We start from the raw sequence: 25,970 nt of genomic DNA, 5'->3' as shown, positions 1-25,970 counted from the left end.
ATGTTTGTGAAAGCACACAGAAAGGCAGAGATAGCCAAATTAACAAACTCAGCTGCCCACAACCTCCACCACCAGAAAATAATGGCAAAAGCATCTGGAATAAAAATGATGATGATGATAGTCAATATTTATTGAATAAATATTCTTTACCAGCCATTCACCAAGTGTTTTACATATAGCTCATTTGTTACTTCCACTAACCCTATAAAGTATGTACTATTCTTAATATCACTGTACAGAGGATAAAGCTGAGACTTGGAAATGATGTAAATTTCCCAAGATCATGTAGCTAGTGAGTAGGAGAGCTACTCAAACTCAGGTCATACGTATCCAAAATGCACATGCTTACAAAAGTCACCAACCAATTTAAAAATGGGAAGAAGACATGAATAGACATTTTTCCAAAGAAGACATACACATGGCCAACAGACATGAAAAGATGCTCAACATCACTGATCGTCCCAGGGAAATACAAATCAAAACTACATTGAGATATCACCTCATACCTGTCAGAATGGCTAAAATCAACAACACAAGAAACAACAGGTGTTGGCAAGGATGTAGAGACAGGAAAACCCTCTTACACTGTTGGTGGAAATGCAAACTGGTGCAGCCACTGTGGAAAACAGTGTGGAGTCTCCTCAAAAAGTTAAAAATGGAACTACCCTATGACCCAGTAGTCGCACTCCTGGGTATTTACTTAAATATAAAAACACTAATTCAGGATACATGCACCCTGATGTTTATAACAACATTATCTATAATAGCCAAATTATGGAAACAGCCTAAGTGTCCATTGACTGATGGATAAAGAAGATGTGGTATATATATATATATATATATATATATATATATATATATGTATATATATATATATATACACACACACACACACACACACACACACACACACACACACAATGGAATATTACTCAGCCACAAAAATGAATGAGACCTTACCATTTGCAATGACACGGATGGAGCTGGAGAATATTATGTGAAGCAAAATAAGTCAGGTAAAGATAAATACCATACAATTTCACTCATACATGGGATTTAAGAAACAAAACAAATAAGCAACAGGAAAAAAGAGAGACAGAGGCAAACCAAGAAACACTTGACTATGGGAGCAAACTGATGGTTACCAAAAAGGAGGTGGATGGAGAATGGGTGAAAAAAGTGGTAGGGATTAAGGAAGGCACTTGCTGTGATAAGCATTGGGTATTGTATGGCAGAGTTGAATCACTGTATTATATACCTGAAACTAATATTATACTGTATGTTAACTGGAATTTATTTATTTAAGTTTAATTGAGACAGAGAGAGACAGAGAGAGAGAGAGAGAAACATAGCGTGGGAGGGGCAGAGAGAGCAGGAGATACAGAATCTGAAACAGGCTCCATGCTCTGAGCTGTTAGCACAGAGCCTGATGTGGGGCTTGAACCCACAAACCTCAAGATCATGACCTGAGCAGAAGTTGGACGCTTAACCAACCGACTGAGCCACCCAGGCACCCCAACTAATGGAATTTAAATAAAAACTTTAAAAAAATAGAATGAGGGACCAAAACAATAATTATTTCAGAAAGTGAGCCTTCATAAATTTAAAAGAACAGGGGAGCAATGAAGACTCAGTTTGATGTTTGCCATCATGTTTTTATACATAATACAATGTATATAGCTCACTCACACAGACCGAAAAAGGAAATTATTGTACAAATACTAAACATTTGGACAGTAGGAATGTTCTGAAAATTTGTAGACAATAAAGTACTAGTGATTAATTTAAAAAAAAATCCTTGTGCTTAACAGTTTAACTCTGCTCCAGGGTTCCTCAAGCTCTACACTACTGACATGCATAGCCAGATAATCCTTTGCTGTGAGGGTCCACCCACCGTGAGGGTCCACTCCCAGGACTGCAGGATATTTGGCAGCCTAGCAGCATCCTTAGCCTCTGTCCACTAGAAGCCAGCAGCGCTTTCTCTCCCTGGCCCCCAGCCTAGTTGTGGCAGTCACAAATGTCTCCAGACATTGACAAATGTCCTCAGGAGGTAAAATTGTCATTACCCTACAAGTTAAAAATCACTGTTCTCCTCTAATACTCTTTATACTGTTTATACAATATCATGTCATTCAATAACTTCCTGAATTACAATTTTAGTGTAATACATTTAATTGAAAATTAAATTAGTTTTAGGGGTGTCTGGGTGGCGCAGTCAGTGAAGCGTCTGACTTTGGCTCAGGTCATCATCTCACAGCTTGTGAGTTCAAGCCCTGTGCTGGGCTCTGTGCTGACAGCTCAGAGCCTGGAGCTGCTTAGGATTCTGTGTCCCCCTCCCTCTCTGCCCCTCCACTGCTCGTGCTGTCTCTCCCAAAAATAAACATTAAAAAATAATTTTTTAAAAAGTTAAAAAAAATAAATTAGTGCTACACCTAAGATATTACTTTTGATTATTTTACCTAAAAAAAATTATATTTGAGAATTTAAAACAATCAGGTTCTTTGCAATCTACCCCTTTGGTATATATAAGATATGAAGTTAGGCTTCGCCAATGAAATAATAAGTAGGAGGTGATTTATGTTGCAAAGTTTATTAACTTCCTCCTCTAAAGTGTGTCACCATTTTTCAGTTGGTATACTTTAGAAGATAAAATTAAGAAGACTTGTATCAAGAACAAGTTTCTTGAGCAGTGAAGAGTTTATTTGATTACTGTATACAGACATGGCCTAAGTCAACAATCAAATAAAATATAACTGCATGCATATATATCTGAAAATTAAAATAAATTCATTAGTCCATTTTCTAAAAATTCAGAATTTTACTATTTTTCTAAAATGTCTAATAAAATTTACTACAACTTTGGTTTTGCTTTTGTTCCTTTTAAAATATATACTTAAATATATATTAAAAGCAAGTATTTTGCTATTTCTACCTACAACATTCACTAAATATTTGTGTCATGTTAGTTACTTTAGGGAAGATATAAAAATGATGGTCTGCATTCCTGAGGAAATCATTTCAGAAACAAGTCACAATACACATAAGCCCTAAGAAAGGAAAAGACAGTATAAAGCAACTAGTAAAGTGTTTTGAATAAGTCTTATTAAAGAAAAACATATGCACACACATACACCAAAGTTAAGGAAGATAGTGAAATTCATTTTAATAGGCATGTTCCATATAAACAATTTGTCACAAATTTTGTATTTTAAGAGTCTATAAGAAAAATCACAGTATGCATAGACTAGAAGCAAAATACATCAAACAAAAATATCCTAAAGATATTTAAGTTGTCAAAGTTTTGCAATTTTTCCAAATCATTTTAGGGTTTGGGGAAAAATAGTGCATTTTTGCTTTAAAAACAAATGTTCTCTATGTGTTTTTGACTATTATTCCTTCTCATCCAAAAAAAAATACTGCCCTACAAATTCCATAGTTTTAAATGAATGGTGTTTGTTTTATATTTACTAAGAAAATGGTTTGCCCATTACCATAAAAACAGAATTAAAAATACATCTGGCTAAGTAAATCCAAAAGAGAACAGTGGATTTTGTTAGGTTTATAGATAATGATATGTATATAAGTGACCATACATTCTTAACCTTTTCCTTGGGTGCAATTTGGAAGTAATATGCCTTTTAATAGCCTACATTGGACATTGTGGTTGCATTCCAAGTGAGTAGCATCACAACAAAATTATCTAATATACACGTGTTGCTTAGGGCTGCAATGTTACCATAGTTACTACCAGATCAAACATCTCAGGAAAGCAGGGCCACTAAGTCTTTCAGTTTACAGAAATTCAGCACTTTTGATAGTTTATGAGCCTTCATTTTTCTTCTTTTGGGGGCTTTTCCAATTGGCATTGTGTTGTTTCTTCATCTTTCTTTTTTACATCTAAAAAATAAATAAATAATTCCGTTCATTTATAGAATATGGTGAAATATATTTTATACTATAGTGGAATGAAACCATTAGTACTTCCTTTATGCATCCTAATAATTCTCTCCTTGATTAGGAGAGGCTTTGCCCTCAATCTAGATATGGAAACTATACAAAGAAAAGAAATATGGATAGGTTTGGGAATCAACATTCTCCTAGTTACCTTTCCCTCCTATTCTCCAGAATTATTACATGCGAGGCAGTCTCCTAGGTATTATCACAATCTCCATTTATAGATTAGTCTATTGAAATACAAACAGGTTAAGTAACTTGTTCAGTCACAGAGCTAGTAAGTGACAGAAACACAATTTGGACCGGGTCAAGTGGCTCCATAGCCCAACCCCCTTAATGATCTCCCTATAGTTCATCACACTCTCTCCAGCTTCCTCACAGTTTCTACCTCCTTTGCTCTTAGAAGATGATCTCACTACTTTGCAGAAAAGAAAAAAAAAATCAAAATCTTCAGGTAAAAGCTCCCTCAACCACCAAATTTCTAAAACCCCGTAGTCTGTACTTATTCCTTCTACCCTTCCTCTTATTACAATGGAAAATGTGTTCCTCAGGACTGGTTACATAATTTATTGGAGCCCAGTGCAAAGTGGGAATGTAGCACCCCGTCTTCAAAACATATGGAAAACTTCAAGACAGCAACAGCAAGTGCAAATCTCTTCTGAACCCAGGGCTCTGTGCAACCAACCACACCTCACCGCACAATCCTGGAGCTGGCCTTGGTGCTACTCAGACTATCCAAGTCTATTCCTTCAAGATCTGGGACCCTCTCCATTTCTGCCTCATCAGCAAGCTGACTCTAACAATCATCTCCCGCCTCCATTTCACCTGACTTTCCCTTGCTCCTGACTCCTCATTTCCTCACATCACCACCAACTTTGAACTAACAAAGGCCTTCTTTTAACTGAAAATTTTCCACATACTATCTTGTCTTTTATCCTTTAAAACATATCTCTTGAGGTCTCCATTTTAAATGAAAGCTATTAAGTCTCTTCTGCCTCCCTAATACTCTTGCCAAAATCATCACTGGCATCTTTGAAGTTCAATATGATGGATTCTATTCAGTTCTTCAATTTTTATTCAGGAAATATATTATTAAACATGTATAATATACCAAGCAGTGAAAAAAAATATTCCAGCTCTCAGGAGACTTCTAGTGAGGGATATGGGGAATAAACAAAATAAGTAAAATGTATGGTATGTGAGGAGTCCTAAGTGCTATGGAGGAGAATAGGAGTTTTCAAGAAGTCTTGGGGCATGGAGGTTGTGATTTTAGCTAGGGTTAGCTGGGGAGAAGGGCCATGCAAGTAAAGACCTGAAAAGGTAAGGGGTGAGCTATGCCAATGGCAGGGAGAGAGCATTCTAAGCAGAGAGAAAGTTAGAGTCAAAGCTATCAATGTGCAGGAAGGAACTGCAGGCAGGATAATACAGAGAAAAAAGAACAGAAGATGGGGTCAGAGGGATACCAAGAGACCAGATCTTTTGGGTGAAAAATGGCAGCTAGCTGAACAAATCTGAAAGTAGAACTGACAATTATTGCTGATAGATTAGATACACAGTTGAGAGAAAGAGGGGAGACAAGGATGATTCCAAGATTTTGACTCTGGCAACTGGAAGTGTGAAACTGCCATTCACCAAGACGGGGAAGAGGCAGGAAGAACAGGTATCAGGGAGAATATCTGGACTCCGCTTTATTATCCATTAAGTTTGAGATCCCTCTTAGATAGCCAAAGCAGGGGTCAAATAGGCAGATGGATTTATGAGTGTGAAGTCAGTGGAGCTTCTAACTGGAGAAAACAAATCCATGAGCTATCAGGAAAATGATATTGTCCCAGTGAAATCGGACAGTATCTCAAGAGGAGGGAATGTTGATAGAGACAATGTAAAAAACAAAACCAAAAACAAACAAGCAAACAAGAAACCACTGAGTTCTGGTACCACGTAATTCATTAAGAGATCAGAGAGAGAAAGAAACAATAGCAGGAGAGGAACAGCCAGTGAAGCAGGAAGAAAACCAGGAGAACGGAATGTCCAAGAAGCCAAGAGAAGAAAAGTCTTAAGGGGAAGAAAGGGACGGTGCATCATGACAAAACTTCCAAGAGATCATGTAGGATGGAAACTAAGAATGGACTGCTGATTTCATCAGACACAATGCTACTTGTAATCTTGAAACAGAGGGGTGGTATGGTGAGGATCAGAGGAACAAAGAGGATTTGGAGGCATGTCCATTCTAAGGGCTTTTTACTGGCTGCTCCTTCTGCAAAGACAGCTCTTACCTCTGATCTTTGGTGCCTGCTGCTTCCTTCAGTTGTGATTCAAAACACATCATTGTCATTCAGATTTCAGTGAGGGCTGTCCTAATTTCTCAATCTAAAACCACAGTAACTCTACCACAACATCCTATTTAATTCTCTGATAGAACGGATACTGTTGACATATATTTATTTGTTTATAACCTAACTCTCCCATTGTAGATATCATCCAGGACAGCAACACTTTATGTCTGTCTTATTCACCCATATGCTGCTAGTTTTTAGAATGGTGCTTAGCACTTAGTGGGCACTAAATTGAACAATGGATCAAATGAACAGTGATAGAGGGAGTTAAGGAAAGGCCCTTTGTGACATTTACAGCTGCCGCCCTCTGTGCCTACTTGCTCATATGTTATCAGGCATCATTGTCCTCCCTATCACAGTTATTAATTTATAAGAGATAGATTAAGACAAAGTGTGAACTGGGCAAATTTCAGACAGGTTAATTTCATGCAGGATGCAAGACATTTGTGAGCCTAGAATTTTTCCCACCTAAAAATATTTATCAACAACAACAACAACAAAAATCAAAGAGGATAGATCTGAGGGAAACCACTTAACCACCTAATAATCCACCTAATAACCCCCTTTCCTTTCCCTCTAAGGGAATGTGACCTTACTTAGAACAATCCTTATTTTCTTTTGCTAATAACTTCCTTGTCTCACCTTCCTTCTTATAAAAACCTTCCATTGTGTACAACTCCTCAGAGCTCCCCTCTACTTGCTGGATAGGATGCTGTCTGATTCATGAATCACTTAATAAAGTCATTAGATCTTCAAATTTACTTAGCTGAAATTTTTGCTCTTTAACAGTATAAAAATAGTAACTATATTGTTTCTGATAATGGTCTCTCTAGCGACGGAAGTAAAATGGTGAAAACTACTCACTCTCCTACAAAGAGTTAACCAGGTAACATCAGTAAGCATTAAGGTTTTGTGTGTATGCAGTTAGGGTACGTAAACTCTAATTAGGCCCATTATACTAATAAGCAACTTAGCTTCTCTCCCTCTCTAGTTGAGGATGGCCCTTCAACAGCAACATCATGTTCTAATAACCATATTCCATTTTCAAACTTAAAAGGCCGAAATGATTACACACATTTTTATTTATTTTCTTTCTTTCCAATTTCCCATCTTATAATAGTTTGTGTGTGTGTATATATACTTTTTTTACTATTACTTGTAGTATCTCATAAGAGAAATGCAATGACCTCTGGGAAAAGATGAGGTGTCCCTGGCCAAACCAAGATTTACTTATTTCATAGGGATCAAACCAGGAACATTTGTAATTTACCAGGTAGCAAATAATCTCCTGAAGCAAAGGACCAAGAGCCCTCTTCTGGGACTTGCATGAATAGTGTAGATATGCACAAACTTCTAGCTTTCTCTTGCCTCATTGCCAGCAAGCATAAATTTCTGTACACATACTAAAGTCTACCTTGACGTCTAACATGGGGCACAAAGCACAGGTATTTTGGTAACACTTTTTTCTTTAACCTCTACAAATATTTTTAAATAAAAAAACTCCTTTAAAACTTTACTGAGAGTATCATATTTATTTCCAGAAGACTAAGCTCTGGAAGCTGTATGAGATGTATGTAAGAATGGGGTGAAAGACCCGAGATTTCCCTTCATTAGTTTGACAGCTCCCTTTTTTCCTTAATTCAACTTTTTCCACTGAAGAACAATCACCTTTTATACAAATACTCACCTTAAAGATTTCATCTTTAACTGATAATAAACTTCTTCTTAGATGTGAGAAACAGAAGGACTTGAGAATACTACAGTGAAATAGAACCTGCCAAAGTGGTTTGCCAATGGATGACAGAAAGAAAACTATTTCATTTCTGAGTATTTCTAGATAAATGTCGTAAGTCTGTTGAGGGGATTATATTTGTTCACCTCTGATTCCCAATTACTAGCACTGTGCATGGCTATACATGTTCAATGAATAAATAAATGTTCAGCTTCCACATACACATCGAGACAAAAAGGTAAAACTGTCCACTTCAGAAAGCCTAAAAAATGTACTTAGCCTTAAGCAAACACTGAGAGATTTTAGTAGGCACTTGTGAAAAAAGGCACAGAAAAAAAGAGCACTTATGACTAGTTAAAAGAGAGACTGTTCCAGAGGAAAGGATTAAGAAGAGAGTGCTACTGTTTTGAAGAGAATTTGTGTGTTACCTTCCTCCATGGAGAGGGCCTCCAGTCTGAGGGGCAACTCCGAGATTCCACCTGTCCCTGCTGAGCCCTGGATGTCTGGCACCGCATTCCGGCGGCCTGTCCTTGCTGAAGATGCAAAATTGTTGACCACGGGCTCCACATCAGTCATTTTCGATGAATCTGTCCTCATAGCAACATCTACAAATAGAATGTGCACATGAAGAAGAGGATGAGCCTATTTTGAGGTAAATGTTCACAGTGGTGGTTGAAAGGCATGGCTAGATCAAAATCACAACAGGCTTGAGAATCTACTCATTGATCACACCCTGCATCTACGTCTACTGTTATGGTCCTGAAGCTTCCATTTGCACATTAGCACATTCGCTGAATAGAGAAGGAAGTTCTCAGTGTGAGCCAGGTTGCTATAAATACACCCTGAGCCGAATAAGCCACTTGGATGCTTTAGGGTGCAGTAATCTCTGGCTTTTGTTCTGTTTTTCTGTGGATGGATCAGCCAAACTAGGGCTTGGAAGGAAATGAAAACTGACTTGCTTGGCCACTCCTATAGAGACCCTGCCTGCCAGTTTTTGTTTGTGGTGCTTGTTCAGGCTGAAACTAAATTACTATAATTTGTATGGATCAAACAAAACACACTATGCTCCTACTCTTTAGATATGAGAAGTTCCACTTTATCTCAAAGGCATTTTTCCCCTAGTGACAGCTGTGTATTTCTGCCTGTTCTAGTCAAAGACCCAATTTTCAACAGCCTCATGTTCATGTTTAGGAGAGTAGAACCTGTATTACCTTTCTTGCATTTAAGTGGAAATGGTAATTACTCATGCTTCCCTAAGCATCCTTTATCTTTCTAATAATTGTACCTATGAAAGAATTCTTAGGAAATCATTTACTGTACAGGGAGGGAAGGAGGTAGCAGATTCTGTTTATTCTAAAACTAACCCTCTTTCATATGATGTTTTCTAATGAATCTTTCCTAAGAAGTCAACACTGAATAGTATCTCAAAAGCAACAGAAGCAGCAGCAAGCATTTATTGAGAACCTATTAAGTACTAGGCTCTCAGTTGGGCACTGAGAACACAAAGGAATAACATACTTTCCTCTTTTTAGGGGACTTGCACTCTCAAAGGGACTTTGCACCCTCTTTCTCCTCTTTGATGCATTGGTATACATGCATACCACAGAATGTGCTGAGTATCAACCAAGGGATGGAGATAATCATCCTTTGAATCAATTAGACTTCTGTTTAGTATTTGCCAACTGTCTGGCATTGACAGACAACATAGATTAATATAAAAAGCACTGAACTATTAGTCAAAAAGAACTTCACTCCATTATAGGCTTGCAGGTGATATTGGCTAATTCATTTAATTTCAGAGTCATGGTTCCTCCTCTGCATAATGGATATAAAAAAAAATTAGCCTAACTGATACACAGGATTTTTGTTAAGAACTAATGAGATAAAGGATATAGAAACTCTTGATAATTCTAAAATTATGTCTGGTTATTGGCACCATTGTTCACATCTCACAAAGTTTTATTCACTCCACTGCCCTTCTATGTATCCTTTTAATCCTACAAAGAAACATCTTCCTACTGGAAGTCCTCTTGAACTTCCTAAGAGGGAAACCAGAATGTATGCAATACAACATAAACATTTTCATGTCTATTGTCTCATTTTAAGTCTCCCAATAATCCTTTGACATAGTAAGGAATAACCCTCACTCACTACGTGGATGTGAAAACCGTGGATGTGATTTATTTAAAGTCACAAAGCTGCTCATGTAGCACCCAAGAATGCAAATCCAGTTTCAGTTCACTCTGAAGGCAAGATGACATGGATCGCCACAAAATTATCTTTCCAAATCTCTGTGACATGCAGACAGTCATACAATAGCTACTTTTGATTCTGTCCTTGATTACTTTTTAAATAGGGAAAATATCATATATATAAATACACATATATATACATACACACATACTTACATATGTGTGTGTGAGAGAGAGAGAGAGAGAGAGGAAGGGAGGGAGGGAGGGAGAGGGACAGATTCCTCATCTTTTCATAGGTGTTCCTTTCTGGCTTTGAATGGTTATCTTGTGAGACCCCCACGCCCCACCCCTCCATGTTACATGAATGTCAATTACAGATCTCTTCTCTAGAGCTTGTGAGAAGTGTCTTACACCAAGTTTGGAAAAAGACCCCGTTTGCCAGCTTCCACTCTGTCTTCAGCCAATTAACAGCACATCGAAAGCCATGGCCACGATCAATGGTGTATTTCTGTGGAGCATCGTCCTGTGTCACACAAACAAGTTAGCTATGCTAAGTTTGGAGGAGCAGCTCTGAACATCTTGATCATTACTGGCCTGATAGTCCAAAATCTTAAAGATAACAACACATATAAAAATATTAAGATATGCTATTTAAAATACTTAAATATGATATATTTTATGTTAAATGAAGTGAGTGAACTTCTTTAGTAAGACAGTCTATGTTAAAGACCTATTGAATTAGAATTTGTATATTGAAAAAGAATTTCTAAAAGATGAACTTCCATCAAATGAAGAAATTCTAGGCTCTGGGTTTATTTCAAGGTTTCCTTGCTTTTGGCTGCTATTTTGTTTTTGCCTTTATATTATTATTTCAGACACAGGCTTTCTAAATTAGTCCTTTTTTGTCGGTTAGTGTTAGAAAACAAGATCAAAAAACTATCTAAAAGTCTGTCAAGATTTTACTCATTAACTACCATTTTAAGGTAAAAATCAGAACTGGATGTGTAGGAAAGCCAGACAACAATAGGCTGCTTTACCCCGGAGCTTTACTTGGTCATTTCCCAGCTCTCCCTCTTCCTACTACCATCTTCCTTTCAGAGCCGGCCACCGACGCTGATGCTGAGTGACCAGGATGTCATGCTCCAGCACAAAACAAACAGTTCACCCAGCCTGGACCCACAGGACTGCAGGGAGACGTAGCTTTCTACAGTGAAGAGTCATCTCATCTTCCTGACAGAAGGTGTCGGTGACTTAGACACTGCTGGCTGGAAGGAACATTTGAATCCACAGTGTGATTCTCAACTGGGCTCTTTTAATTCTCTAGCAAAGACATTGCCTGCAGCATTGGAAATAACCTGAAAGTCCCTAAGGGAAGAATGGCTGAATAAACTATGTATATAATATTATGGAACATTATACAGTGATTAGAAAGAATGTGCTAAATCCAGTTAGATCCACCTATGGAGATGCATCCATGACACTGTAAAATACAGCAAAATTCAAAAGTAATATTTACAGTGTGTGGGGGAAAAGTAATGAATATAATATGATCTCAATTTCATAAAAAGAATAGAAAATGCTAGTGGGGAGTGTAAGAGAGAACAAGGAGAATATTAATCATTTTTTGGTACTTCCTTACATATATAAACTTGTACAATGAGCATAGATTATTGTTGTGATTTAAAATAAATGAAATACATTCACCTGGAAAAATTATAAATATACAGATATTCTAGCACAGAAAGGTGCTAAAAGTGATATTTTGATAATTTAACCAAAAATAGTGTATCTTGAAGTGTAAGCCTCTTCCTGTACCAAACAGCCATCTTACCTGTCTGTTGTTATTGTCCTCTGCAACATTGATTACATATGCCTGATTTTTCTTTTAGAGGGATGATTATATATATAGTAAAATATTTCAAAATGGAGCAAGCAAGCAAGCTTGGCTAAGAAAGTTTCCTTTAAAGTAGGGCCAGGATGGGGTGCTGGGTGGCTCAGTCACTTGACCATCCAACTCTTGATTTTGGTTCAGTTCATGATCTCATGATTAGTGAGTTTGAGCCCCAAGTCAGGCTCCATGTGGAGCCTGCTTGGGATCCTCTCTCTCTTTCCTTCTCTCTCTGCCCCTCCTCCACTTGCATCATCTTTCTCTCTCTCCCTCTCTCTCAAATAAATTAAAAAAAAAATTTTTTTTAAATATAGCCAGTAAGCCATAAGGGAGGAGGAATTTATGCACATCCTCAGCAGAGAAACTATGAACTTTTTGAACTTTTAAGCTATCCACAAGCCCTCAGCCTAGACTGAACTTCCCCCCTCACCGTGACAATTGGATCTTCTGTGGTCTTCACTTCTAAAGGAGCCAGTTGGGTTTAACAAGCTTCAACCATGCATTTGCATACACAACCAATCCCAGTTAACCTAATTTCAATTCCTGTTTTGCAGAGGATCTAAATGAAAACTACATTCCTAACCTTCCACCTTTATATAAACTTGCCCCACTCTTTGTCTTCCTTGGAACACAATTTGGGTTTCTATCTCAATCTGTGGCTCCCAAACTGCAATTCTAACTGCCCACATAAATGTCTGTTTTAATTTTCAGTTAATGCTTTCTTTGTCAACATTATATATAAAGTAGAGACAACTGGTCTCTTCAAATGCTTTGTGATGTTTAAAAAATATATAACCTATAGAAAGATGAGGAAACACTGCTAATAAACACGGAAGAGAGATTAACTTCCAAGTTCTTTTAAATTTCTGGGCTTATGCTTTGCATTCTGTGTGTGTGTCTCTCTCTCTTTGCCCCTCCCCCACTCGTGCTTTGTCTCTCTCTCTCTCAAAAATAAACATTAAAAATAATTTTTAAAAAATTTCCAGGCTTAAAAAGCTAATTACGTGTATGTTTGCTAACTAAGGCAACAACTCTTCCTCTTTTTCTTCTACAGAATTAGTAGAGGAATCTGGAAGAGTGCTGCTTTGTCAGCTGTGAGTGCTTACAGAGCTGAACCCATTTGGACATTTGAAGATTTCCCAGAAGTCCTTGCATGCCCCCAGCATGCATCTCTGTTGAAAATACACAATTTTCAGGATGCCTGACCAAAAGACCATTAAACAGTCATAGATACACACACATGCAACATCTCTGCAGTCTCCACAATATTGAAAATTCAACACCAGCACAACTGAAGAAAACAAAGATGTCCAAGTTAAATGAAGCATATACAAAATTTTGATGTATATACAAAATCACTAGCCAGCTCCCAATGGGCTTAGAAGAGCCTGCTAAGAACAGAATGTATGTTACAAGCGTAATAATAAACAAAAGTTTGGAACACCTGGGTGGCTCAGTCAATTAAGTGTCTGACTCTTGGTTTTGGCTTAAGTCATGATCTCACAGTTCATGGGTGTGAGCCCCATGTTGGGCTCTGCTCTGATAGTGCAGAGCCTGCTTGGGATTCTCTCTCTCCTTCTCTCCCCTCCTCTGCTTTCTCTCTGTCCCTTTCTCTAAAAATAAATAAATGTAAAAACACTTTTTTTTTTAAGTTTCTATAAACAGGAGCACCTGGGTAGTTCAGTCGGTTGAGCATCTGACTTCAGCTCAGGTCATGATCTCACAGTTCATGAGTTCGAACCCTGCATCGGGCTTGCTGCTGTCAGTACGGAGCCTGCTTCTGATCCTCTGTCCCCCTCTCTTTCTGTCCCTCCCTCACTTGTGCTCTCTCTCCCGCTCTCTCTCAAAAATAAATAAATAAACATTTAAAGAAAAGAAAACAAAAGTTTTTGCAACTCCTTTCTCTCCCAACTGAGATGATCTACCCTCTTAGCTCACACTCATTCTTTTCCTTAAGCTTCCTTACTTGAAGCCAAGACTGCAAGGTCATTACCTTTTTTCTAATCTCTGGATCCATATCACTCACTTCATCTCCCATAGTGAAACTACTACTCATTCTGCATGTAAGACTTGAAATAAACTTCTCACACACTAAATGAGTTCTCTGGGAGAAATGAGTTCTCTGGGAGTATGAGTCAGGGTATCTCAAAAAACACTTAAAGTAACAAGGAAGAACATGTATTTTGGAAAGTCACTGTTTTTCCTGGTCAAAAGAGAGGATGAAATAAAGAGAGACATACACTGTTCTCAGTTGATTAGCAAATTCCTCATCTGGCTCTCTCCAGCTTTCAGTATCTTAATACCTTATGCTAGGTTTCTTCAGTTCTCTGCCTACAGCTATTATTTTGCAAGATTTTATTTTGGAACATAAACACTTCTTCCAAATGAGGTGAGAGAACTGTAACAATTGCATCTCAATGTGGACCAACAAAAACCGCTTCCACTAAATTATTAAGTGTCTGGCTCTGTGCTAGGCCCCCACACTACAAAGAGGAACCCCCAGAATGGTGAGGTCAAACATATTCTGATCTTTTCAGTACCTTTCTTGACCTCAAATCCTACTCGTTGGAAATAAAGCAAAACTATACACCTCGAAAAATGGGAATCCTAGCACATCTATTTACCTAAGTATCAAGACAATTTTAGGGTAAATAGAGCTTACATGAAATGTATACCTGTATAAAAATTATGTTTTTAACTTAGAGATTTTTCTTTTTTGTTTTTTTAATTTCTCCATTTTTGGAGTTTCTGTGCCTCAAGTCTAAGCCAGAGGAAATTCTACCTCTTTGTCTATTGACACATATTGTTTCTCATGCTTAGATTCTTGCCTGATAATGATATAAACAGACCCTTCAACATATATTGGTAGATGCATGAAAGCTATTTTTACCATGCATAATTTTTGACAACTTAGACCTATAAAATTCTAAATATAAAGCCATATTGATTTTTCTATAATCTCCTAGGTAAAGTAATGAACAAATCTGAATACCTGTCTGGCACAATTACATCGTTAAACTAAGATAGGGTCATTTAGGACAATAATATGGACTGATGTGGATAAAGATAAAAAAAATAACTGCAATAACCACGCAACACCCTTGAGTGCAAGGGTCACATTTAACTGGTCATTCTACTCTAGAAAAAACTTACCCCAAACACACCCTCCATTAAAGACTCTATGGAGTTAGTTTGCCATAGGCCTACTCCTACCCTTGCAGCTTCCCCAAAGGACCTGTAAACTTAAGTGATGCGGACCCAGACACTGAAGTGATGCATTAACATCATTAACATTAACAACATTAACATTAACACAGCCAGTTTGTGTCAAAGTCTCTTCTAAGTTCAGACAGTACTGTTCTGTTTCTTTGAAACAGACGTCCCTAATTATTAGTACATTATCTTGGGTTGCGTGTGCATGGGCGCGTGCGTGGGTGGGTGCTTGCGTGCGTGCATGCGTGTGTGTATGTTATGCCTGATAGGTGGTATCCAGGACACGCAGTGATATTTTCAGTTCTCCTTTAGGTGAATGTAATTCTAAATGGTTATAACCTGTAGCACAGCATCCCTCCTATCTTACATCTTACATAGTTTTGACTTTTTGCTTCTCACCTTTTTATTTCTATCTTTCTGAGAGATTAGAATTGAGAGCACTTAGCTTGAATTACAAGGAACCATTTTCATTTACCTGGAACCCTGCCTGTATTCTTCCATTCTCATTTACTTTTCACATTTTCCCTTCCAACTGAGGGACTCAAATACCAGTGTGTTCTTACTTCATTAAGGTGGAAGAGCCTACTTAAGAAAGTATTTGGATTCTATTCAAAAGTACTTATTTAACACTGACTCTGTTCAAAGCACTGTGCTAGTAACTGGGATTTGCCACAGTAAGGACTTCCCCTGCTTCAGCTGGAGACCTGGAGAGGCTCAGTGCCAGGCAGCTCCCCCAAATGCACAGAGGAGGTAGTGGTTAGTTCCAAAAGAGAAGATGGGGTAAGAATGCACCGAGTGGGGTCCCAGAGAAAGGGCGAGAAAATTCTAATGAGAGACTGCTCTCAGATCATCCACTTCTCATCTTTGCCTTTTTCCAACTATTTTTGGACACAAAGTCTTCCTAGATTTCCATAAAGGCACAAAGATTCTTCAAGCTGAATTTGCACTACCAAGAAAATGAAATAATTTTGAGGATTATATGGTTTGCTTGCACCAGTCCCATCTCAGAGTGAACACAACCTGTCTGTGCAGGGGGGTTTTAAACGCAAGTCCTAAGAAGTCAGTTCCTTTTTTAATGAGACAGTGGTTTTAAACTGTCAAGTGACTTTTGATGACATCAGTAGGAAGGAGAAAAAGGGAAGTTAATCTGACCAACATGGTCACAGTAGAAATGTCTTCGTATCCTTCTGCCTAGTATGTGGACTGGCACACAGTTGCCTATTAAATTCAATAAATATTTAATTCATAGCTGATACCTATAAATTACGGGCAGGCAAACACAGCCAGTGAAGGTGCTTTTAACTACTAATATTCTTAATAAAGCCTGAAAATTCATTTAATCAAATATTAAAATGAATTATATTACATTAACAATAAAGTAGCTTTGTGGGCAGGATGTAGACTAGTGGTAAATACAATGCCTTGCAGGTGTGGGTAACATCAATTGTCATATGCAGAGCAGGAGTTAATGTAAAAACTCTTATGGAATCACCCTCACCCATGGCATCTAAATAGTTATAGTTTTCAGACATTGGCTCTCTCAGAGGATTCATAAACCTTAAACTGTGAAACGACTGCCCAACCTAAAGTCAGTTACACACAATTAATCAGCTTTCCCTTGTGCAAATATGCAATCCTCTAACACTTTAAAATGTTCTTTTTATTTTGACAGAGAACGAGTGTGAATGAGGGAGGGGCAGAAAGAGAGGGAGAGAGAGAATCCCAAGCAGGTTCCACACTGTCCGTGTAGAGCCAGATGCGGGGCTCAATCCCACAAGCCATAAGATCATGACCTGAGCCAAAATCAAGAGTCAGATGCTTAACCGACGCCCCTCTAACAGTTTAAATAGACAAGATCCTGTATTTTTAAAGTGTTCAACTAATTCTCTTTTACCATTTTCATTCTCAATAAGGGGGAAAATAAAACCCTTTATCCTCTGGATTTATTTTCTTTGCCTATGATTATTATTGAGAGTGATACATCTATGACAAAAATAGTTCCATAATTATTCTTCCAATGTAGAAGTAATCTAAAGCAATAGCTTAAGAATGGACACTTTAAACTGCATACTTTTATTTCAGAAAACTTTTATAACTTATATACGCTTGTCTTCAAAAGGAAAAATGCAGTGATACAAAAGAATTATTTTTACCAACATACAAAAATTTATATATGTAAATGTGTACCATATCCATCAAAGCCATTACTTTAGGAAGCTACATATGTATTCCACCTCTGAAAATATTTTTTATGACTCCATCAGTGTAATCCACTTTATACTCATATTTAATATAGTGGTAGAATAATACTATGTTTAAAATATAACATTATATTTTATAGTGAACTGTTTTTAATTAAAAGCTATCCCAATTGATCACCTATTTCTTTGTACTACCATGACTTCAGGTTGTTGTTTTTTTAATGTTTATTTATGTTTGAAAGAGAGAAAGGTAAGAGTGTGAGCAGGGGAGAGGCAGAGAGCGAGGGAGACACAGAACCAAAGCAGGCTCCAGGCTCTGAACTGTCAGTACAGAGCCTGATGCGGGGCTCGAACTCACAATGAGATCGTTACCTGAGCCGAAGTCTGACACTTAACCAACTGAGCTATCCAGGCACCCCAATTTCAGATTTTTTTCTAAGCCTCCTTAAGTAATTTAGATTAGCATATATTTGGAAGAATTCTGTTTCAAGTGAAGATTTGAAAGCAGAGCTTTGAGCAATGTTAGAATTACTGAACTACCTTAGCAAGCCCTTGGGATGACTGCTCTTAAATTAGTCCTTATATTTGTTCAGCAGTCCAAACAGAGCAATGGAAAGTTTGGTCACCTAAATGTGAGCATGTAGTTGAATCCTGCTATGCCATCTAATAAACTTGTGACTTCCCACAAAACATTTAACTTCTCTATTAATTAAGTTCCCACATTTATCAAAAGTAGAATTAAAATTACCTATTTTACTACTTTGGAACCCAACAAATTAATTGATATAAATGTGCTTGGTTAACAACTACACAAATGAAATTTGTTTAGAAATCAGTCACGTTAATTTATAGGCACTATAATAGATTATCATAATAAACACTGATTATCCTGTTAAAGTCTGCTTTTGATTTGGCTCTAGAGACAGCCTCTGACATTGTGAGTTATAAAGACAAGAAAAAAATTAACCCAAAGGTATTTCCAGAAACTTGGTGTTTAGGGAAAAAAAGAGCATAAAAAGTTTACAGTCTGGCTTCCAAATCCCCCCACACAAACATCTCAAAGTTGGCTACCTCTCTTAGATAGCCACCTGTGACAGAAGACTGAATCTTCCTTACACCCTTCATCATGGTTTCTCCCTAAGGGAAAAAGTTTCATATACTTTCAGCAACAAAACACGTTTAAGTGTTTCATTAAAGTTAAAATGGCATTGAAATTGTCACTTTCTTCATGATACCTGAAAAACAATTCTTAATCTGAGTATTAACAGAATGACATAATATGGTGAGGAATTAGAAGGGTCACAAAACACCTGAGAGAACTCTGCTTGCTCAGTAAAGCTCACCACCCCACTTAAAACAATGTCTTCTTCCTGTAGCTCTTGACCTTCCTTCCTTAATCTGTTCTACTGTACCTTAGCACTGAGTAGCTTTGACACATATTATAACTTAGTAGGATTGCACTACTATTTACTGTCTATCTCCCTCTACTAGAATATAAGCTCTACAAAGGCATAAGTTTTTGTAGGCTGTTTCACTGATGTATCCATAGCACTAAGTCATGCCTGGCACTCACTCAGTAGGTACTCCAATAGAGTTTGTTTACTGAATGAAACAATTATCTTTCCACTTCTCTTTTTCAAAATGAATTTTTTTCTTTTTGCATATGAAAGTAACACATGCTCATTGTCAGAAAAAAAGTGACAATTCTTCTGGAAGAAGAAAAAACAAATTGCCTTTTATCCCATTATCCAATGACAGCACTATTATAATTCTAGTGCATATCCTTCCAGTATTTTCTCAGTGCTCACATAGACAGATGCACATAAATATCTTATATACCTATATTTTAAAGCTGGATTGTATTTATTTGATATCATTTTATTATATCACTTATAAATCATTTTATCTTATCTTTTAAAATATAATTGTTTTCAGGCCAACATAATTCTAAATTTTTAATGAAAGTTGGAAAAAAAATTTCCTAGAAAGCTAACATTTCAGGGCTTATACCAACCATGTAAAATAGGCATAGCCAAAAGCCCAAACACAACGCCAAAAGTAAAGAACATAACTAAGGACTGAAATCATTCACAAACCTTTCCTTTTTTTATATTTTTAATTTTTTTTAATTTTTCAATGCTTACTTATTTTTGAGAAAGAGACAGAGAAAGAGAGACAGAGCATGAGTGGGGGAGGTGCAGAGAGAGAGAGAGAGAGAGAGAGGGAGACAGAATCCGAAGCAGGCTCCAGGCTCTGAGCTGTCAGCACAGAGCCCGAAGCAGGGCTTAGACTCACAAACCACAAGATCATGACCTGAACCCAAGTCAGATGCTTAACCAACTGAGCCACCCAGATACCCCACAAACCTTTTCTTAACTAAGTTGGATGAAGTTGATTTATAAGCAAGATGCTTTTTTAAACTCACATAACTTTAAAAGTTCCAGTGATGTCTGTTTTTTGTATTGCATCAATGTATAAAAAATTTGGGGGGATGTCTCTTAGTTCCTTTTTGAATAGATTTAATTTTCTTTTTTTTTTCCTAGCTGAGAAAAAAGGAGAAATAATTCAGCCTTTTCAAGCTCTGGTTTGTTTTCTAAGTTCTCTTCAGTACTTTATTTTTCTTTGCAGAAGAAATCATTTTAGTGTTTCATCAAGCACAAAATTCAGTCAAAATCACAGTAGCAAAAAATTTTTAAGTTGTTTTGAGGATTTTTGGGTCATACAGGCAAAAAAATAAAAATTCCCAATCAAATAGAAATAACTTCAGAAAGAAAAGTCATACCGTTGAAATATTTTTGTTCATCAAATTATGTATACTGATGTTTGTCTACAATTAAGTTAATAGACGTAAAATTATTTATATGGATGCATTTAACTTTTATAAAACTTTTTGTAAAAATAATAAATTCTGTTACTATGTAATATTATATTAAATATATTATTATATTTATATATTTATATTTATAAACTTATAAATTTATATATTTATATAAATTATATATAAATTTTTATAAAATATATATTATATTCATATAATTATATATTATATAATTATTATAAAATAATATTAATTCTGTTACTCTTTAATATTATATAAACTCAATAGAAAATATGAATCTTCATAAAATAATATCTGGAATATATTCAACAGACATAATAAACAATTCAAAACTAGTATATATATTAATTTTCAAATATATATACAGAAAAACATAAGAGAAATACCCAAAGTTTTAACAGTAGTTTTTTTTTTTCTGAGTGGTGTTATTATACATGATTTCTCTTTTCTTCTTTGAACATTGTTTTCTAAATTTTCTACAATGAAGATTTTCATTATGTGCAAAAAGGCATAAACATGTTGTGAACACACACTGTTTTAAATCACTTGAGTGAGATTCAGTGCATGTGATTCTGTATGATGGGATAGTCATTACTATCTTCATTTTAAAGGTGAGAACACAGAGGGCCATAAAATGAAATGGTCTGGCTAAAGCAACAGAGCTAGCGAGTGGCAAAGGCGAGACAGAACCCATTTCACCTGACACCTCAAAAGTTGCTCCTTCGGTTACACCTCACCAAATATTTGTTGAACAGAGACTCGGTCTTCATTAAACCAATTGTTACTAAGCATCTACTATATCCTTCATTCAGTGTGAGATTCCAGAGAAATGGTGTCAAATAAGATGAAACACTGTGATTAACAGAGTGGGGATGCACACAAAAAAACATAATATGTGGTCTTTACTCTGAAAGATTGTATAACCTAATTGTACAGATGAAATACATGCACATTAAAGAGAATGTAAAAACAGAAGCCAATATATGATATATTCAAATACATAGTATAAATGCAAAATGTTATAGAAATATAAAAGGGAAGAACGCCTGGGTGGCTCAGTTGGTTAAGCATCCAACTCTTGGTTTCAGCTCAGGTTCATGATCTCATGGTTTGTGGGATCAACCCCCTGTGTTGGGCCCTTTGCTGACAGTGTGGAAACTGCTTGGGATTCTCTCCCTCTCCCTCTCTCTTTGCCCCGCGCCCAATCACACTGTCTCTGTCTCTCTCATTATAAACCTAAATATATATATATATATATATATATATATATATATATATATATATATATGGGAAGTGGTTATTGAACTTGGGGGTAATTAAGAAAAACTTCACAGAAGCTGTAGAACACATTGGGCCCTAATATTTGGGAGGGATTCAAACAGATAAAAAAGACATGAAAAGGCTTACCAAGCCAGGGAAATATCTTAAGCTAAATCATGAAGTGAGTGTCAAAGGCAACATCCAATTAAAGGAAAGGAAACATCTGGCTTTCATGGAATGTTAAGCCATATAGAGTTGGAAAAATAAGTTAGAGCATAGTCATCACTAGAACCAAAATTGCAAAGAGAATGAATGCCATTAAAAGGCAGATTAAAGGGAGATGGTAACAATTGTAAACATTTATGTACCAAATGTGAGAGCACCCAAATATATAAATCAATTAATCACAAACATAAAGAAACTCATTAATAGTAATACCATAATAGTAGGAGACTTCAACACCCCACTCACAACAATGGACAGATCATCTAATCAAAAAATCAACAAGGAAACATTGGCTTTGAATGACACATTGGACCAGATGGACTTAACAGATATATTCAGAATATTTCATCCTAAAGCAGCACAATATACATTCTTCTCCACTGCACATGGAACGTTCTCCAGAATAGACCATATACTCGGACACAAAACAGCCCTAAGTAAGTTCAAAAAGATCAAGATCATACCGTGCATATTTTCAGACCACAGGCTATGAAACTCAAAATCAACCACAAGAAAAAATTTGGAAAGGTAACAAATACTTGAGACTGAAGAACATCCTATAAAGAATGAATGGGCTAACCAAGCAGTTAAAGAAGAAATTAAAAAGTATATGGAAGTCAATGAAAATGATAGCACCACAACCCAAAACCTCTGGGATGCAGCAAAGGTGGTCATAAGAGGAAAGTATATAGCAATCCAGGCCTTCCTAAAGAAGGAAGAAAGATCTCAGAGACACAACCTAACCTTATGGCTTAAGGAGCTGGAAAAAGAATAGCAAATAAAACCTAAAAACATCAGAAGACAGGAAATAATAGAGATCAGGGCAGAAATTAATGCTGTAAGAACCAAAAAAAACCGTAGAACAGATCAATGAAACCATAAGCTGGTTCCTTGAAAGAATCAACAAACTTGATAAACCACTAGCTAGTTTGATCAAGAAGAAAAAGGAAAGGACCCAAATAAATAAAATCAAGAATGAAAGAGGAGAAATCACAACGAACACAGCAGAAATAAAAACAATAACAAGAGAATATTATGAGCAATTATATGCCAATAAAATGGGCAATCTGGAAGAAATGGACAAATTCCTAGAAACATATACACTACCAAAACTGAAACAGGAAGAAATAGAATATTTGAACAGACCCATAACCAGTAAGGAAATCGAATTAGTAATCAAAAATCTGCCAAAAAACAAGAGTCCAGGGCCAAATGGCTTTCCAGGGGAATTCTACCAAACATTTAAGGAAGAGTTAACACCTATTCTCTTGAAACTGTTCCAAAAAATAAAAATGGAAGGCAAACTTCCAAACTCTTTCTATGAAGCCAGCATTACCTTGATTCCAAAACCAGACAGACCCCACTAAAAAGGAGAACTATAGACCAATTTCCCTGATGAACATGGATGCAAAAATCCTCAACAAGATATTAGCCAACTGGCTCCAACAATACATTAAAAAAAGTATTCACCACGACCAAGTGGGATTTATACCTGGGATGCAGGGCTGGTTCAATATCCGCAAAACAATCAATGTGATTCATCACATCAATAAAAGAAGGGACAAGAACCATATGATCCTCTCAATAGATGCAGAGAAAGCATTTGACAAGATACAGCATCCTTTCTTGATAAAAACCCTCAAGAAAGTAGGGATAGAAGGATCATACCTCAAGATGATAAAAGCCACATACTAGTGACTCAACGCTAATATCGTCCTCAATGGGGAAAAACTGACAGCTTTCCCCCTAAGGTCAGGAACAAGACAGGTATGTTCGCCACTGTTATTCAACATAGTATTGGAAGTCTTAGCCTCTGCAATCAGACAACACAAAAAAATAAAAGGCATCCAAATCAGCCAGGAGAAGGTCAAACTTTCACTCTTCGCAGATGACATGATACTCTATATGGAAAACCCAAAAGATTCCACCAAAAAACTGCTAGAACTGATTCATGAATTCATCAAAGTTGCAGGATATAAAATCAACGCACAGAAATTGGTTGCATTCCTATACACCAACAATGAAGGGATAGAAAGAGAAATCAAGGAATCGATCCCATTTACAGTTGCACCAAAAACCATCAAATACCTAGGAATAAATCTAACCAAAGAGGTGAAAAATCTATATGCTGAAAACTATAGAAGCTTATGAAAGAAACTGAAGAAGACACAAAGAAATGGAAAAAGATTCTATGCTTCCGGATAGGAAGAACAAATATTGTTAAAATGTTGATACTACCCAAAGCAATCTACATATTCAAAGAGATCCCTATCAAAGTAACACCAGCATTCTTCACAAAGCTAGAACAAATAATTTGTATGGAACCAGAAAAGACCCAGAATAGCCAAAGGAGTCTTGAAAAAGAAAACCAAAGCAGGAGGCATCACAATCCCGGATTTCAAGACGTATTACAAAGCTGTAACCATCAAGACCGTATGGCACTGGCACAAGAACAGACACTCAGATCAATGGAACAGAATAGAGAACCCAGAAATGGACCCACAAATGTATGGGCAACTAATCTTTGACAAAGTAAGAAAGAATATCCAATGGAATAAAGACAATCTCTTCAGCAAGTGGTGCTGGGAAAACTGGACAGGGACATGCAGAAGAATGAACCTGGACCACTTTCTTACACCATACACAAAAGTAAACTCAAAGTGGATCAAAGACCTCAATGTAAGACAGGAAGCCATCAAAATCCTTGAGAAGAAAGCAGACAAAAACCTCTTTGATCTTGCCCACAGCAATTTCTTGCTGAATACATCTCCGGAGGCGAGGGAAACAAAAGCAAAAATGAACTACTGGGACCTCATCAAAATAAAAAGCTTCTGCACAGCAAAGGAAACAATCAGCAAAACTAAAAGGCAACCGATGGAATGGGAGAAGATATTTGCAAATGACATCAGATAATGGGTTAGTATCCAAAATCTATAAAGAACTGATCAAACTCAACACCCAAAAAACAAATAATCCAGTGAAGAAATGGGCAAAAGACATGACTAGACACTTCTCCAAAGAAGACATCCAGATGGCCAACCAACACATGAAAAAATGCTCAACATCACTCATCATCAGGGAAATACAAATCAAAACCACAATGAGATACCACCTTACACCTGTCAGAATGGCTAACAGTAACAACTCTGGCAACAACAGATGTTGGCAAGGATGCAGAGAAAGAGGATCTTTTTTGCATCGTTGGGAATGCAAGCTGGTGCAGCCACTCTGGAAAACAGTATGGAGGTTTCTCAAAAAACTAAAAATAGAACTACACTACAACCCAGCAATTACACTACTTGGCATTTATTCAAGGGATATAGGTGTGCTGTTTTGAAGGGACACATGCACCCCCATGTTTATAGCAGCACTATCAACACTAGCCAAAGTATGGAAAGAGCCCAAATGTCCATCGATGGATGAATGGATAAAGAAAATGTGGTATATATATATATATATATATATATATATATATATATATATACACACACACACACACACACACACACACACACACAATGGAGTATTACTCGGCAATCAAAAAGAATGAAATCTTGCCATTTGCAACTACATGGATGGAATTGGAGGGTATTATGCTAGTGAAGTTAGTCAGTCAGAGAAAGAAAAAAATCATATGACTTCACTCATATGAGGACTTTAAGAGGCAAAACAGATGAACATAAGGGAAGGGAAACAAAAATAATATAAAAACAGGGAGGGGGACAAAACAAAAGAGACTCATAAATATGGAGAACAAACTGAGGGTTGCTGGAGGGGTTGTGGGAGGGGGGATGGGCTAAATGGGTAAGGGGCATTAAGGAATCTACTGAAATCATTGTTTCACTATATACTAACTAATTTGGATGTAAATTTTAAAAAATAAAAAATAAAGTTAGATTACAAAAAAAAAAGACACTGCCTCACCCAAAAAAATAAAAACAAAAATAAAAATAAAAATAAAAATAAAAATAAAAGGAGATGGTGTTGGGGTATCTGGGTGGCTCAGTTGGTTAAGCATCCAACTTCAGCTCAGGTCATGATCTCACAGTTTATGAGTTGGAGCCCTACATTGGGCTCTCCACTCTCAGCGCAGAGCCCACTTCAGATCCATCTCTCTCCCTCTCTCTCTGCTT

General features: G+C 36.7%; 1 protein-coding gene across 4 annotated transcripts in view; it reads right to left on the bottom strand.

Annotated features, from left to right (window-relative positions):
- Nucleotides 1–3,138: 3,138 nt before the first annotated feature.
- PKIB (cAMP-dependent protein kinase inhibitor beta) overlaps nt 3,139–25,970 on the bottom strand; it is a 182,850-nt gene continuing 160,018 nt past the window's right edge. For all 4 annotated transcript variants that reach the window (XM_086707714.1, XM_086707716.1, XM_086707715.1 and 1 more), the window contains 2 exons: nt 8,448–8,624; nt 3,139–3,897 (listed from right to left, as the gene is read on the bottom strand). In XM_086707714.1, coding sequence (XP_086563840.1) covers nt 3,830–3,897; nt 8,448–8,624 — 245 coding nt within the window. In that variant the 3' untranslated portion in view covers nt 3,139–3,829. The remainder of the gene's footprint in view (nt 3,898–8,447; nt 8,625–25,970) is intronic.

The sequence above is a fragment of the Puma concolor genome, chromosome B2 (assembly GCF_028749965.1).
Source record: "Puma concolor isolate L17-30 chromosome B2, mPumCon1.1.hap2, whole genome shotgun sequence".
Taxonomy (NCBI): domain Eukaryota; kingdom Metazoa; phylum Chordata; class Mammalia; order Carnivora; family Felidae; genus Puma; species Puma concolor.
Note: the sequence above shows the minus strand (reverse complement) of the source record. Positions and strands in the feature narration are given on the sequence as shown.